Source organism: Zosterops lateralis, assembly GCF_965231275.1.
Source record: "Zosterops lateralis genome assembly, chromosome: 6".
Classification (NCBI taxonomy): domain Eukaryota; kingdom Metazoa; phylum Chordata; class Aves; order Passeriformes; family Zosteropidae; genus Zosterops; species Zosterops lateralis.
The window spans coordinates 57216554-57231506 of NC_139761.1; the positions used below are offsets into that span (position 1 = coordinate 57216554).

A 14953-nucleotide genomic window follows, 5' to 3' on the forward strand; every position below is an offset into this window, starting at 1 on the left:
GATTATTATATTTATTATCCAGACATTATTTCAATCTGCAAAATGCCCTCATTAATGCACTGCAGTAGAAGGCTCAAGTGTTTTCTGACATCATTTAAAGTAACTTTAATCTGTACTTTAAAGTTGCCTGTAGACTTTTTGTTCAGGTTTGATGGGGTTTTTTTAAAGCAAAAGACATAAGAAATTGTCCTGCGTTTTGTATGGGGTTGTCACAGGCAGACAGGGAAATTCAGACAAAGTTTGTTAGAGAACTTTGAGTTCTCTCCTCCCATTGAGTCAGGAGGAGCAGAAAGGGCCCCCTTGCCTTCTAAATTCCTTTTTAGAGAGAAGTCCAGGTGCAGCTGGATCCAGGCTTAGCACCAGACTTGGTCAACTTTGTTCATGTCTAAAGGATTATATAGGTGAACTTCATATAACACAACTGTCCTGTAGGATTAAGGATGGCAAACCAGATATATTTGTATGAAAATAAGTGATTTATTTTGATAATGATTAGATGAATAGTTCTCAATCAGAATTATTTACTACCCAGTAAAGGCAGCTGTGATTCCTAGTATAGTATAATTCACTATTTTTCAAACAATAGCAAAGGAATTATTATTTAAAGTTACATTAAAAGCTATATAAAATAATAAATAAAATTATATAAGATATTGTATTATATTATTCAGTAGAGATTGATGGTACTCACCCATACCAATGACTGTGGGCACATCTCTTTTGCTCCCCCTCCAGGATGCCCCCACTCAAGGGAGGACTCTGCACACACTCCAAGGAGGGGAGTGTTAGAAGGCCTTGCCATTAAAGAGTGGGCTTGGGCTTTTATAGGACAAAGTGACTGTCAGTCATGTGTGTCCTGGCCAGCTGTGTCAGCCCAGCATTTCTGGTTATCAGGGGTATCACTGTTGGTTCCTTTATCAGGTCCTTTGCCAGGTCTGCCACATCTTCACCTCCCTGTCAGGAGATTGAACTTAGGAGTTGATGATTCAGGCTGGTTTCAGCATTATTCAACATCAAAAGCAGCAAGCTTCTCCTTCTGCCACAGACAGCTCTGGAAATAGGGCATTGTTTTTCTACCCCCAATCCAGGCACAGCATCCTGCTACAAGAGTCAGGTGAAATTAAGAGTATTGCAATAATAATTCCCCATTGTGTCTTCACTTCTTTACAGCACTTACCCTTGGGGCAGGAGAACTTCCAGCTGCCTCTTGGTGTGGCTCTGTGAGCAAAACAAAGCACAATTAGTAAAATTAAATGAGTCTCAGTATCTTACTGAAATCTGACAATAGATCCTCACATCACCTTTGACTACCTGGCAGCCATAGTATCAGACAATAAATTGAAGTTGGTTTTGCCCAGTTAATTCTTTTTAAATGGAAGTGATGTTGAAGGGAACCTAGCAGGAGTGTAACATGCCATCACATGCTCCCTGCTTTATCTTCATGCAATACAGACTTTATTGGAGAGGATCAGATTAGCCATAACAACTGATGTTATTGATAATTAAAATATATCTGGAAATCGAAGTGTTTTAAGACCCCCATCCTGATGAGCTGTGAAGCCTATCTTCGACTATGAATTTTTTATTTTTTACAGCTGAGTGCTTGTTTCCATTTCTAGGACATAATTCAACATGGGACTAATGAATTATGTAAAATCAGTCTGCTGCTGGTCTGTTCTGGAGAGCGGGACAGAGTGGCTGATGGCAGGTGCACTCATCCCCTTGTTACATTTGAGATACTTTGGATGGAGAGTGGCTGCACATCCCTGTTTTGTTTTGCTTCCCAGATCCCAGACAGACAATGAAGGGAACGTGACAGCCGAGGCCAGCACGGGAGGGGTGAGCATGGATTCTGCTCTTTATGTCAAAACTGCCCAGCCTGCCCTGGAGGACCTCTCAGGTGAGCCTTGCAGCATGACCCCTTACTGGCTGTGGTCTGGGTGAATAAGGATGGGCTAGAGCAAGTTGATTTTATTCCTAATGCCTTAGTTCTTCATAACTGTATTTCTTTCAGCTCTTCAGCAATGAAAACCGGGTGTCAATAATGTGAACTGTAGATGATTAAGTTCAGTGCAGATGTGCTCCCCAAATTAATTCCTTGAAATCACCAGGAATTCTGCCTGCTTAATGTCTTCCTTGGAGATGTGTAGCATTTTTTAGGATTAAACTACTCTGGGGATCCTAAGCATTCCCAAGCATTTCATATGCAGTGTTTAGTTTTAAAAACTTCATTCTGGAGCTTACAGAAGAGACTGTGTTCATTTCCTTGATGTTTTGGTTTGGAGGAATCTCAGCATCACCCATGTGAATCTGATCAATTTGAGGAACAGCCTTTGCAGCAATAGGGCACCAAAATTAAACAGCATCTATTGTGTGCAGCATACAGAAGCTGAAACTGGTTGTGGCTAGAAAAAGAGCAGTCGAAATTAGAAAGCACCTGGTATATTTATCTAGAATTCCTCCTACTGTAAGAAAAATAGTTAGCCAAAAAACTTAAGCTTATCAGTATAACAAAGTGATTTTCAGCAACCATATTCTGTTAGAATCTACTAGATTCTACTAATTTAATTCTAAAATGTGTTTTTAAAGTCACAGTCTGATCTCCATTTCAGCAATACCTATGGCTTTGCTTACTGTGTGCTATTGCAGGATATCTCATCTGTAGAATATCTCAGGGGTTTTTTCCATCTACTTAGTCTCGGTGTCCCTCAGTTTAATGTGGGATTTGAAACCAAATGCCCTCCTTGGAAAAGTGATGTGGCTAAAAGTCTCACAGTGAGATTAATTTCATTGTATTGCATATTCTATCAGTGCTGCCTTTATACCTGTGTGTTGATGGCAAAGGTGAGAGGCAGAGTCACTGGTGAGGAAAAGGGCTGCAGGAATGCCTCAGTGAACAGATCTGTGTGTGCAATTTATACATAGGTGGATTAAGTACTTACAAGGCAGATAAAAGGCACAAGGTATTAAATCCTTGAGAACATTTTTGGGTTCATACTTAAATATGAGAGTTGCAAGTAAGGAACACAGTGTCCAGCTGCCTAAACTTTTTCAGCATTATCTCTTAACCATCATATTGGCCGGGCTGGATGTATTTCAGCCTGCAAACTGAGAAGTGTTTCAAGATTACAGAAAGTCTTCAGTCTTTAACAACAGATGTTATGTAATTACAGACTATTACTCAACTAGAATATGTAAGTTTTGGGATCCAGAGGCGGAAGACAGCTGACAGCCTCAAACAAGGGAGATGCAAACCCCAGCTGTGCACAGCCAGGCCAGACAGCAGCATCCATGAAGGGGCCTTGGGGGAAACAGAGCAAACTGAACAAAATAGTCTCTCAGCCCAAATGAAGCAGGAGAAATAAGGCACAGTCATCTTCTCTCCCTGCATAGCAGCTATTGATGCTGTTAATTTAAAAGCACATATAAAACAAGTAGGTAGGGGAAAATGGAAACAGAATTGTTTAAGGATGCTGCCTGCTTGTGAGGAGCCGAGTGATTTCAGAATCAAGCTCCAGGGGCCAACTATCCAATATCTGTCTTTTAAGCATAGTTACAAATCAAGCAGTGGAATGTAATTTAAGTGAAAATTTGGTATCAATTTAGGCATCAGAGTGATCTCAGAAGAAATTGGTTCAGTTTGTCTCCTGTGTGTTTTCCTCAGAAGCTACCTACCATTTGCCTTCATGTCTGTGAGAGAAATGATCTGTAAAAGAGTACTCTGACCTTTGTTAAGCTAAAGGTCTATAAATATTTTATGGTTTTTTTGCTACAAAAATTTGTAGATCCACGAGTATAGAAAATGTTTTCTGTCCCAGAGACCCACTGGCTAAAGTAATCAGTCTTGTTATGTGGATGTTTCCAGTCCAGCCAGACCCTAATTGTTTGACCTTCTGCTTTAAGTGAATTATAACTCAGGGAGATGATTTCCCAGAGAGCAGAGACTGATAAAAAGAAAAATGCTCACATGGGCACTAAGCACTTTGGTCAGTAGTTTGTAGCACTGCTGCTCTGTAGGCAAAGTATGTGAGTGGGTTTTCCTGTGCCACCAACCTGGTGTCTTTCAGAAACATGAAATTTAAAGCAGAGAATGTAGAAAGTTCCAACAGCAGCTTCTTTTATCTGGTTCTTCTCACTTCTGATGTGGGTAATATATAGATATCCATCTAAACTAGCAATTGTGTGAGTGCCCAGCCTCCTGGCAGCTCAGAAATGCATCATTGTACAGAGAAGGCTGATATAAAATGCAAAATGTTTTACATTTACTGTAGTATTTTCTTTAGTCATGAGTTGTAAACCCTTTAGAATGAAATCATTTCCTTCTGTGCCCCACAGAAGCTTTGTGACAGTTTTTTGGAGGTTTTCTGTTCCAGTTTTCAGCTTACAAAGAATACACTGGCACGACTAGAAATTCACTTCTCTTCAGCCTCTTAGAGGATTTAACTCTATAAAGCTCAACTGAGGTAGCAACCAAAGCATTTCTGAAATGATAGCTGAGAACATGTAAATAAATTATGCTGAAGCATAATTATCCAATTATTAATTGGATAAAACGAAGTTATGCTGAGGCAGTAGGAGGACTTTTTTTTTTTTTTGCACATAAGCTCTACTTTTAAAGAGCAGGACATGAATGTGTTTTAGAACAAAGCATTTAAAGAACATAATTTCTAAGTGCCATGAAAACAAAGTCATCCTGCACGAAAATTTTTTTTTGCTCTTCTTCTTACTCTTTTCATTTATTAATAATTAATAAATTGATAATCTAGCAATTAATTAATTTAATTACTTTTAAATATATGCTAATAACTTTATTTTTAATATTATATATAATATAAATATACTGTTTGTAATATGAAATATTTTATTTATATGTCAAATATATATTAAAATAATATATATTATCGAAATAATTAATGAATTTATTTTACACCATGGAGAGAATTAAATGAAAAGATTCCTGTCGTGTAGCACATTTTGAAAACAGTAACTGTGTTGTGATGTTGACAAGCGAAAAATAACCTTGTGTTATTTTACCTGAAACATTACTCAGCACAAAGCACCCACCCAGTCAGCACAATTTAATTTATGGAAAGCTGTTATTGTAGGACAAAGAAGATCTAGTGAAAACACAGCATTGGAGAAATTGCCTGTGTCAGGTTAACGTTAATTTTTAATGTTAATATTAATTGTGTCAATATATAAGATGGAAAGGGTGGTATTGATGGAGTGTATATATTCTAATGACTTTGAAAGTTAACCAGAATTTAAACTGGGTCATATGGGAAATGACAGCACAGCAACATCTCCAAGGCAATGAGGGTAGAGCTCATTTCAGTCAGGGTGTGATGATGGCAGGTGCCGGCTGAGCAGAACGGAATCTCAATCCTAACCAGCTTAGAAAGTCAGAAAGAAGTGCATTTGAGTCAGATTCAGGCCCAGGTAGCAGTCCCCTGCCTGGGCCTTCCTCATGGCTTGTTTTCCCTGCAGGGGAGGACCCGGAGACGCGGCGGCTGCGAACTGTGAAGAACATCGCCGACCTTCGGCAGAACCTAGAGGAAACCATGTCCAGCCTGCGGGGAACCCAGGTCACCCACAGGTAAATGGGAACCACTCTGCTCTCATTTACACCTCTTACCCCTGCCTGGGTTGCATCCTTAGAAAAAATGATGAACACTGGCAGTGGGGGATACTGATCTTGTAGTTTTTGTCTTAAATGCACAGAATTTGAATTGTGTTGGCTGGTTATTAAGAGGACAATATGAGGAATTGATGGGATGAGGTTTGTATTGACGCAGAGGTCAAGGATAATCACTTCTTGTTGAATGTGTGAGGTGGTGTTTGAATATAAGTTACAGTTTAAAATGTTTCTTCTTACTGTTGAGTAACTTCAGTGTGTTACAGCTCTCTCCCCCTATGTGTAATATTTTGTTTAAGTAAGAGGTGAACTGTGCTTGACCCACATTATCGAGTGCGTAACTTAAATTCCTGACCAAACTTTGGACAAACAGATTTTTCGAGTATTGTTAGTCATCCCCTGAATGTAACTGCTTTTACTTTGTAAAGCAGCATTTGGAAATCTGCAGCAACATTTAAAATACGCTGTAAATAAGCAAAGATGGCTATTACATTTAAACATTATGTGAGTTAGATCTTTTCAGTGTTGAACAGGACATTTGGGAGAATAAGCTGTTTGGCCCCTAATGATGTTGGGGTCCTACCTAATGCTTGGGGCCTTTTGTACCCCAGCCTTAAATGAGTTTATTGGGGGAATGCTTTGTGTTTTGGCTTTGTATCTAAAACTGAAGCAGAGCTTGCAAAGATGAACTCCCAAAGCTATTTTTCTTTGCAAGTTTCAATCAATGTGACATCCCTTCATGGTTTAATTACTATAACCAGAGAATACACATGTTTTTGCTTATTTGTAACGTTAGGAATGGTACAATGCTGTTTATTTTTACTAATGCCCACAATAAATTTTAAAAAGTGTGGCACTTAGTTGAGCAGGAAAGGAAAAGAGGAGTTCCTGTGGGTAAGAGAAGTTGCAGCTATGGATTAGCTGCAAATAAATTAGCTGCAACTCAGCTATGAGTATTCAGGGTGTGGTCTTACAATCTGTACACATCACCCGAAAACTCATGGTGTAGTCCCATTTTTAGGGTTCCATATAAAAATATTACAGATATTTTTAAAGATACACTTAACTCATGAATATAGGAGTCATTTATTGTTTTTTCATAGTTCATTATTGAATTGTTAATATGCTTTTTTTTTTTTTTTTTTTTTTTTTTTAATTTTTTTTGGCTCTTCTTACTTTTTTTTTCATTTAATTCTCTCCATGGTGTAGAAATAGCTTCCATCTTGGTGCTGGCTACATCTCCACAGTTAGAATTTTCATGAATGCAGACAATAAAAGGGAATACATCAGAAAAATAGTACTTCAGCAGGTTTTCCTTTAGTCATCATATTATCCCACTCCCTTGCTGTTACATGTACTTGAACATGAGAAAGTCACGCTTTGATACTGTGGATAATCCATTAAAAAGTTCCTGCTTAAGTCTTCTCATGTGCATGTAGAGCACCTGGTGGCCTGGGTGCAAGAGCCTCTTTGGGAACATGGAGGAAGGACCTGAAAAGTGAAAAGGGTCTCCCCAGGTGTTGCAGCAATAAATTGTTAGTGCTCTTATGTACAGTCAGTAACTTGGTGAGCGTTTCAGGGCCTTGGAAGCACCTGAAATCTCACAGCATTCCATGGAGGAGCCACATTTGATCTGGTGCATCTGATGCCTTGGAGTGGCTACCTAAAACAGAGGCTAGACAAGATTAAGAGAATAAAGTGGGTATTTATTAAAGGCCTTCAAACAGATACCCTTTGGGCAGTCAGAAGCCTTCCAGAGGCTACACCCAAGACAGACAATGGGCTCGAGTTTTTCAGACAGTTTTAAGTGTGGTCCATTTACATATCAGGGGTTAATTCTCCAATTACAGCTTTAGGTAATGAAGTAATTTACCCCCCAGTTTGCTCCACCTCCAATTCACTTTTGTTTATACTTTTCTGGGCCTGAGGCTGTAGGGTGTCCTTGAATTTCAGGCCCAGAGGGATTTTGTCCGACCAAAACGTGAAGACAATTAACTAACACCCCATGTGGAATTTAGAGTTGTGCACTAACGCAGTACAGGATTTGAAACATATAAAACCTAAATATACGGACATTAATAAACATTCTTGTCCTTTTCCCCACCACATCTTGAAAATACAGCTCGTATTAGAGCCTTGTTAAATCACGATGGAACATAGTGTCAAACGGAATTCTGTTTTGGCGGTGATTCATTAACGATAATTTTCTGATTATTAGTTTCCAATTATGGAATCTCACATGAATTTATATCACGAATGTGAATTTATATATGAACAATTTACAACGAATTACAAATTTCTGATTACGGAGTAACTTTGCCCCCCACCTGAGGCCAAAATGAGTAAGTCAATCTCATCTCTCCTCCCAAGCACGCTGGAGACCACCTTCGACACCAACGTCACCACGGAGATCAGCGGCCGCAGCAGCATCCTCAGCCTGACGGGGCGGCCCACGCCGCTGTCGTGGCGGCTGGGCCAGTCCAGCCCGCGGCTGCAGGCGGGCGACGCTCCCTCCCTGGGCAACGGGTACCCCCCGCGGGCCAACGCCAGCCGCTTCGTCAGCGCTGAGCCCGGTGCCGGCCGCTACCTGTACCCGGCCCCGCTGCGCCGGCAGCTGGCGGCCCGCGGCAGTGGCCTGTGCCATGTGGATGTGGCCGACAAGGCTGGTGACGACGTGGACCTGGAGGGCATCGCCATGGACGCCACCGGGTACATGAGTGATGGTGATGTGCTGGGGAAGAACATCCGGGCCGACGACATCACCAGTGGGTGAGTTAACGCCTCACTTCTCTCTCTTTGTATCTCTCTTCATATCTCTCTCCATATCTCTTGCTCCGTGTGTTCCCGTGATTATTCCGAGAATTAAAAGCTGTGGCCAAAGATGTTCCATTCCTTTTGATGCCTTGGGAAGGCATGACCTGAAACAGAGGCTGCACAGAGCAAGAGGATATAGTAGGTGTTTATTGAAAGGCCTCCAGGATACACCTTGGGCAGGACAGGAGCCTGATCAGGGCTACACCCAGGGTGAACCCAAAATGGTCACAAAATGCCTGACCGGTCACGAGGTCTCACACTTTTATGAGTTTTGGTACATTTGCATATTGGGGTTTAATTGTCCATTTACAGCTCCAGATCGTGAGGTCTCATCCTTCTTGTTCCTCCCTTCAGTCCACCCTTGTTTGTGCCTTTATGCCTGAAAGTTGTCCTTGGTCTTCAGCAGGGAAAGGATTTGTTTTGTCTCCCTGCTCTGTGAAGAGAACTTACTAACACTTAATAGGAGGCTCAGAACAGCACCCTCTGAGCAGCACAGAATCTGAAATACATCAGAGGTAAAACTTAAGGCATCAATTTTAATAAGCCTTTGGAGAGGCAGCTCATTGTCACAGAGGGATTCAAACAAAATTCAAGTTCTTAAGTGCACGTTAAGAAAATACCCCTAGATAGGAAGTTATTCTTGCATGTGATTAAACGTTTTCCTGAGTCAAGACTCACCGTGGTTGCAACATTCATTCGTGCCCACGAGATGGAGGGAGTGAGGCACGTTTTGTGCCTTAGCTGAACTCTTCTGCTGCCTGAATTTTGAGGGGCCAGTTCACTGGAAGGAAATGAGTTTGCACCTCTGAGTTAGGTATATATAATGGTACATGCTAAAAAAGCGTTTAAAGAACAAGTCAGCGTGCAGAAATGTGATAGACAATTGTTAACAAGGTTTTACATCAGCATTTTATCTCTACCTTGAGTAGAAGTTCTTTGCTCCAAAGTCAGTATTCAGTTTGTCTACTTTCAGTTCCTACTACAAAAGTCATTTTGTCTTAGCTCAAGTACATTAGCATTGGATTGATGTTAAAAATGATCTTTGAGATTTATATGAGGGGGAGGGTTGTTTGGTTTTGTTTGGGTTTTGTATTGTTTTTGTCTGTTGGTTTGTTTGTTGGTTCGTTTGGCTTGGTTTTTGGGGGGTTTTTTTGTGGCAGTCTGGCCATCTTGCATTCTTTGCTTTTTGGTAATTTTTTGTTATTTGTGACATTTCTAGTGGCATTGGCATTTTCGAAAGATATAACAATGCCTCTTACTGGAATCAAGCTGCTGCTTTGTCATTAACTTGACTAGTTCAGTTACACCATCTGGAAGCCTCCATTAATTCTGTCCATTATGAATATTTGGATATTTTCACACTTTCTGAAAAGTCAGACACCTTCTTTTTAATGCTTCATTAGGGAAGCATATAGTAAAGCAGCTGATGCAAAAATTCAGTGTAAAATTCTGTTTCAGATAAAACACCAGTAGCTGTTGCTGCATTAATAATGCATCAAATCACTAAAGCACCTTGTGTTTTTCTCATATAAATCTACTTACACCTGGATTTTCTAATGTTTATTGTAGTAACAGCTACTGCTTTTCCTATGGACTATGAATTCTGTTTAAATTTGTGGCTGGAGTTTTGGTCTGGAAGTGAGGAAAGTAAATACTGAGAAGCACCGTGGTTTCCATAAAACACCTTGAGTGTTAGTTGAGAATTACCCCTGGCAGAACTGTGTCAGCTCAGCCTTCTGCTGCTCACTGAGGAGCCCCATTCTTTGCAGACCTTGACTTAGTGCGTAAAATTCAGATTTCAGGTTGAAGAAAAGGAAAGAATAGAAAAGCTGTCAAATTTATGAGTGACACAGCCAGAGAAATCTGTACCCTTGCTCATCTCTGTGTATAATTTCCTTTTCTGTGTCTGGTCATCCTGCATGGTGAAGACTGGGAGTCTCCATAGTCCAAAAGTACAAGAATGGTGCTTAGATTCTGGGTAAGAAAATGGTTTTGCCAGTTGGTAACTCTGTCACCAAAGCAGTGAATTATAGACCAACAATGATTAAGACAGCAGAAGAGTCATATACTCCTGGCCTTGAGCACTGGGAGCATCTTTAACTGAGTGTCTGACTCTTTTCCTCACTGGTTTTTAAAGATACTTTGCACTTTTTACTTATGTTGTAGCCACATACTGATAAATGAGATCTCAAGGTTCTTAGGAAAAGAAGCATGTGCAAATATATTTTTCCTTTTCCACATCTTTTGCCTTTAGCTACAGAAGTCAGTTTTGCTAAGTGTAGTGTGACTGAGCTTTTCAATTTCTGCAGCATTGTTGGAGTTATTGACCAGGTTCCAAAGACAGAGTTGGTTTTGTAGGTCAATCCATTGTTGGAAAGATGCAGCTCCATTTCCAGGTTTTGGACAGAGTTTGGAGAGGGCCAGTTGGGGGTCCTCTCCTTGCTGCACTTGTGGGCATTTGGGAGGGAGCATTGCTGCAAGCAGCTCCACAAGCCTGGGGCTGCAGTCTGTGCAGGGAATATTGCAGTATTAAATTGCAATAACAGCATTCCAATATTGATGGAGAAGGATTAAAAAATAAGGTTGTTACCTTTGGTGACCCCTAATGACACGGGGCTGCCACCTCCAGTGTGAACAGATTGTTTGATAGCCTGTTCTGTAAGTTACATTTCCCAATGTCTGTTTAATTCACACAGTAGGAAAAACTAGGATGGCAATGTGTTTTTGTGGGAGAGGAATAATAAATTGCTTAGAAATCAGAGAGGTTGCCTTGTAAAGAAAGCATCTGTATGAGTTGCTGCAGAACAAATCACCAAGATCAGTGTTAGGGCAAACGGGCTCAACATTTCCAGAGGCCAAGCTACACGATGTGCAGAGCAGCACAAGAGGGTATTTAGAGCATGAATAGCTCTTTATTAGCTGGTATGTGTTTCACTTTGTCATTTTTCAGAATGGCTACAATCCTGGAGCCTGAAAACCTTGGATCCGTGTTTTCATTGGCAAACCGATAGGGAAGGAAGCCAAAATATTTGTTACAGCCAAAATAAATCCAATAGCCAAGAAAAACTAGTTTAGCCCTGTGATCCTGGTGCTTTCTCTGAAATGTACTGGGTCATGGGAAGTTTCATTTGGCCTCCATTAATGAGTCTGCTCAAGCAGAGCTCTGGCAGACACCAGGCTTGCTTTCTTAGGGGTAAGGAAGAGCATCTTTGCCAAAGGGACTGACAGCAGCTCTTAAAGTAAGCAGACCTCCTGGGGGTGGATCAAAGGTAAGAAGTTGCCTTTTTGCAGGGTCTAAAACAAACCCAGTGATGAAGCAACAGGAGCAGGACTTGTGTGAGGTGGAGAGTGAGCCCTCCACCCACTCCTTTTGGGGGCTGACTGAGCTGGAGGCTCAGAGCCTCACTGGAAGCTGGCACATCTCAGAGCCCAGAACTGTCTCACCTCTCCACCCCAAAGATTGTCCCAGGTGGAGATATTAATTCTCACGGATTCTTTGCATTTGTTCATAAGGTTTTTGTCCACTTCAGTCTCCCTCTGACTACTAACATACACATTCCTACCTTTTTTTTTTTTGTCTCCTTAGCCCCAGTTTTCTCTAATGAGATGTAGAGTTAATTTCCTTTTTATCTCTTATTGGAATGCAGCAACAGGGCTGTTGGTCAAAAAAAAACCCTATTATAATTATTTTCTTTTCATTTAATTAATCCTCTGTCCCTGTTTTCATTACCTTAAGTGTGCAGCTTTCTATGCAGAACTGACAGCAATGGATATACTGATTAGTGCTGGTCACAAGTTTTCTTAGAAAATGGCTTTGGGTCTGCAAACACACCTTTGTCAAAATAATTTTTTGCAGAACCATGGCTGTTCCAGCTGTGTTCCAACAATAGTCAGGCCACTGTGCTAAAATTCTCCTTGCAGCCACCTTCTGTGGGTGCAGTGCTTCTTGGTTGGGGGACACATTTTACCATTTTATTAATCTCCCCCTATTTGATGATTTGATGGTGATATATTCCTGTTCCACATCTCTGTTTCCACAACCTCTTAATATGTTTGCATGCACAGTTCTCATGGGGTTATGATTGCTTCTTGTTTATTCAAAGCTTTGTGCTCCCTGGGGATTGTTTTACAAGCACTGCAAGCAGTTGAATTTGGAACGTGCATGAAGGATGCTAAAAGGGAGAACAAGCCACTTAGTATTGAGGAATCAGACTTTGCCCCCTTTGCTTCTGCTCAGGTCTCAAACTCATGCAGAAGCACTGTGCCCTTCATGGACCAAAACCATAATGGAAATAGGAATTCTGAAGTAGGCTTATATTTAGGAGTTGCATCATTTGGGAGGCAAAAAAGAGCTGAAATTGAGGACTGATTTCACTGAATCAGCTGAAGTGTAGTTGGTGGTTGTAGGATCCTTGCAGCTGTTTCTTGGTTTTGTGCTATTTACCAGTCAGGCAGTGATGCATTTTCTTCAGATGTCAGGGTCACAGGTGTATAACAGACCTCCCCTAGGGCTGAGGGAGGAGGAGGACTCTGCAGTCTGCTGCTATTGAGAGTTTGTTATTGGTAACAGTAAGTAAGAGAAACCCTTTCCTTCTAAGCTGTCTGCAGCAGGAGTGGTCGCTGCTCCAGGTAACTCGTGGCTGGCTGGAAATCAGGAGTGCCTGAGCTAATCCTGGGCTGAGTGAGAACATGGGTGCCCTGTGCATTGACTCAATGTTCTGTCTTTAGGCTTTTCTGACCTATTTCTTTCCACAGTTATTACCACTGTATTTTTTCTGTGCACTTTTGCAGTGTATTAGTCATTTACTGGACACTGCTCTTTAAATGATATGTTTTTAGTGATAAGGTTTCAGCTAAATACAGTGGATGGGTGAAACTGCATTCCTTTTATGGCTCTAGCACTTCAACATGACAGACTCATTAGGAGGTTTATTTTATTTTTCTTCTGTGTTTGAGCAGAGTGTTTATTTGAACTGCCTTTCATCTTGCTAGGGCTGACTATTTCTACACTGTGATCTTTTCAACATTGCAGAATAGTATCTATATATGGTAAATGCATAATTAACACAAATAATGAAGGGGTCAGGCAAGCAAACTCAAAAGTTTGACTTTCATGAAAAGGGATAAGGAAACACTAACTTCTGACTTTATAGCAAACAAGGTTGCAACTGAGTTTGGATTTGAAGTCAGAGATGACTTGGTGCTGTAAAAATGAAAAGAAAAAATTATGGCAGTATTTAAATAAAAATACTATTCTTATTCCAAGAACTGTACTTGCAGTTCTTTGCAGCAGACATGAGTAGGATATTGCACAAGCATATTCAATATTATTAATTTTGTATATTGCTTTAAGTATTCTTAAATATTCTACTCACTTCAGGAGTAGTTCTTGTGTCAGCTTCATCAATAAGACAGTGCTTATCATTTATCTCAAGTGATATTTCAGATCACATGCTCTCATAGAACTTTTTTTTGCAGTGTGATTCAGCATAGGAAGACAACGTCAGCCTATGAGTTATAACCTTATACATCAGGGGTTTTTTTCAGTATGATGGTCAAATACCCACGCTAGGTTATATGTAGTGTTAATCAATAAAATGAATGCAATAGTTGTGGTGCTTTTTAATTTTACTTCCTTCTACACACTGAGCGACTGTTAACAATTACCAAAATACCATTTAATTGTATTTATCCCATTTTGGGCTTCTTTCTGTAATAAACAGCTCAGCAGTGTTTGAACTGCCCCATCAGTGCCAAGGGGCACTAATTTGGGTGAAGGGGCAACTTCCAAAGGACAAAATAGGTTCCCTGTCCGAGGCTAGCCAGCAGAGGGGGATGCAGTCATTCACACTGTATCAGCATGGATCGTCTGCAGGAAAAGAGTGAGCACGAGGGAATAATCCAAATGAGCTATGGAGTTACTCTTGCTCTGCTGCTGAGAACCTCTGGAGAAGCTGCACCTCCTCCTTAGTCCTGTTTGGTCACAGGTCATTCCTCTCCTGAACAGAACTGGAGAGGGTGATGAAAAATGGATCACTTCTTCTATAGCTTAGTTATAGATTTTCATTGGAATGGACTTGGAGAAAGAATTTAGGCATTGAAATCAAAACTGGCATGTGCAAAGCCCCATTGAACAGCTGTCTGACTGTGGTGGCCTTCAGCTGGACTCAGCTGTGGTGGTGGTGCTTGGTGGGTGTGAATGTTGTCCTCTCTTCAGTAATGAGTTTCCACCCGTGTTTTCCTAGGGACCAGAGTGACATTTCCACACCTGAAAGGACTGACCTCTTCAGTGTTTTCCAGTCTGACTCCAGCCCAGTCTGTCTGGGCTGAACTAGATTTTAAAAAGAGTTTTAAAAGCAATGGTGGAGCAGGCGTCTTCCTTGAGGTGAAGGTGAATTTGTGTTTCAGGTGCCCTTGGCTGACAGATGGAGTGAGTGTTGGAAAGAGGATCATACACTGGAGACTCTCCTCTAGAACAGGAATGTCTGCAGCCATATGAGAGAC

At 40.9% G+C, this 14953-nt stretch overlaps 1 protein-coding gene across 1 annotated transcript in view; it reads left to right on the forward strand.

The window, feature by feature from the left end:
• Nucleotides 1-14953, forward strand: part of NAV2 (neuron navigator 2) — a 388814-nt gene that overhangs the window by 276987 nt on the left and 96874 nt on the right. Inside the window, exons 8-10 of the mRNA XM_083863374.1 lie at nt 1788-1900; nt 5488-5596; nt 8006-8404. Of these exons, the coding sequence (XP_083719500.1) occupies nt 1788-1900; nt 5488-5596; nt 8006-8404 (621 nt within the window). The remainder of the gene's footprint in view (nt 1-1787; nt 1901-5487; nt 5597-8005; nt 8405-14953) is intronic.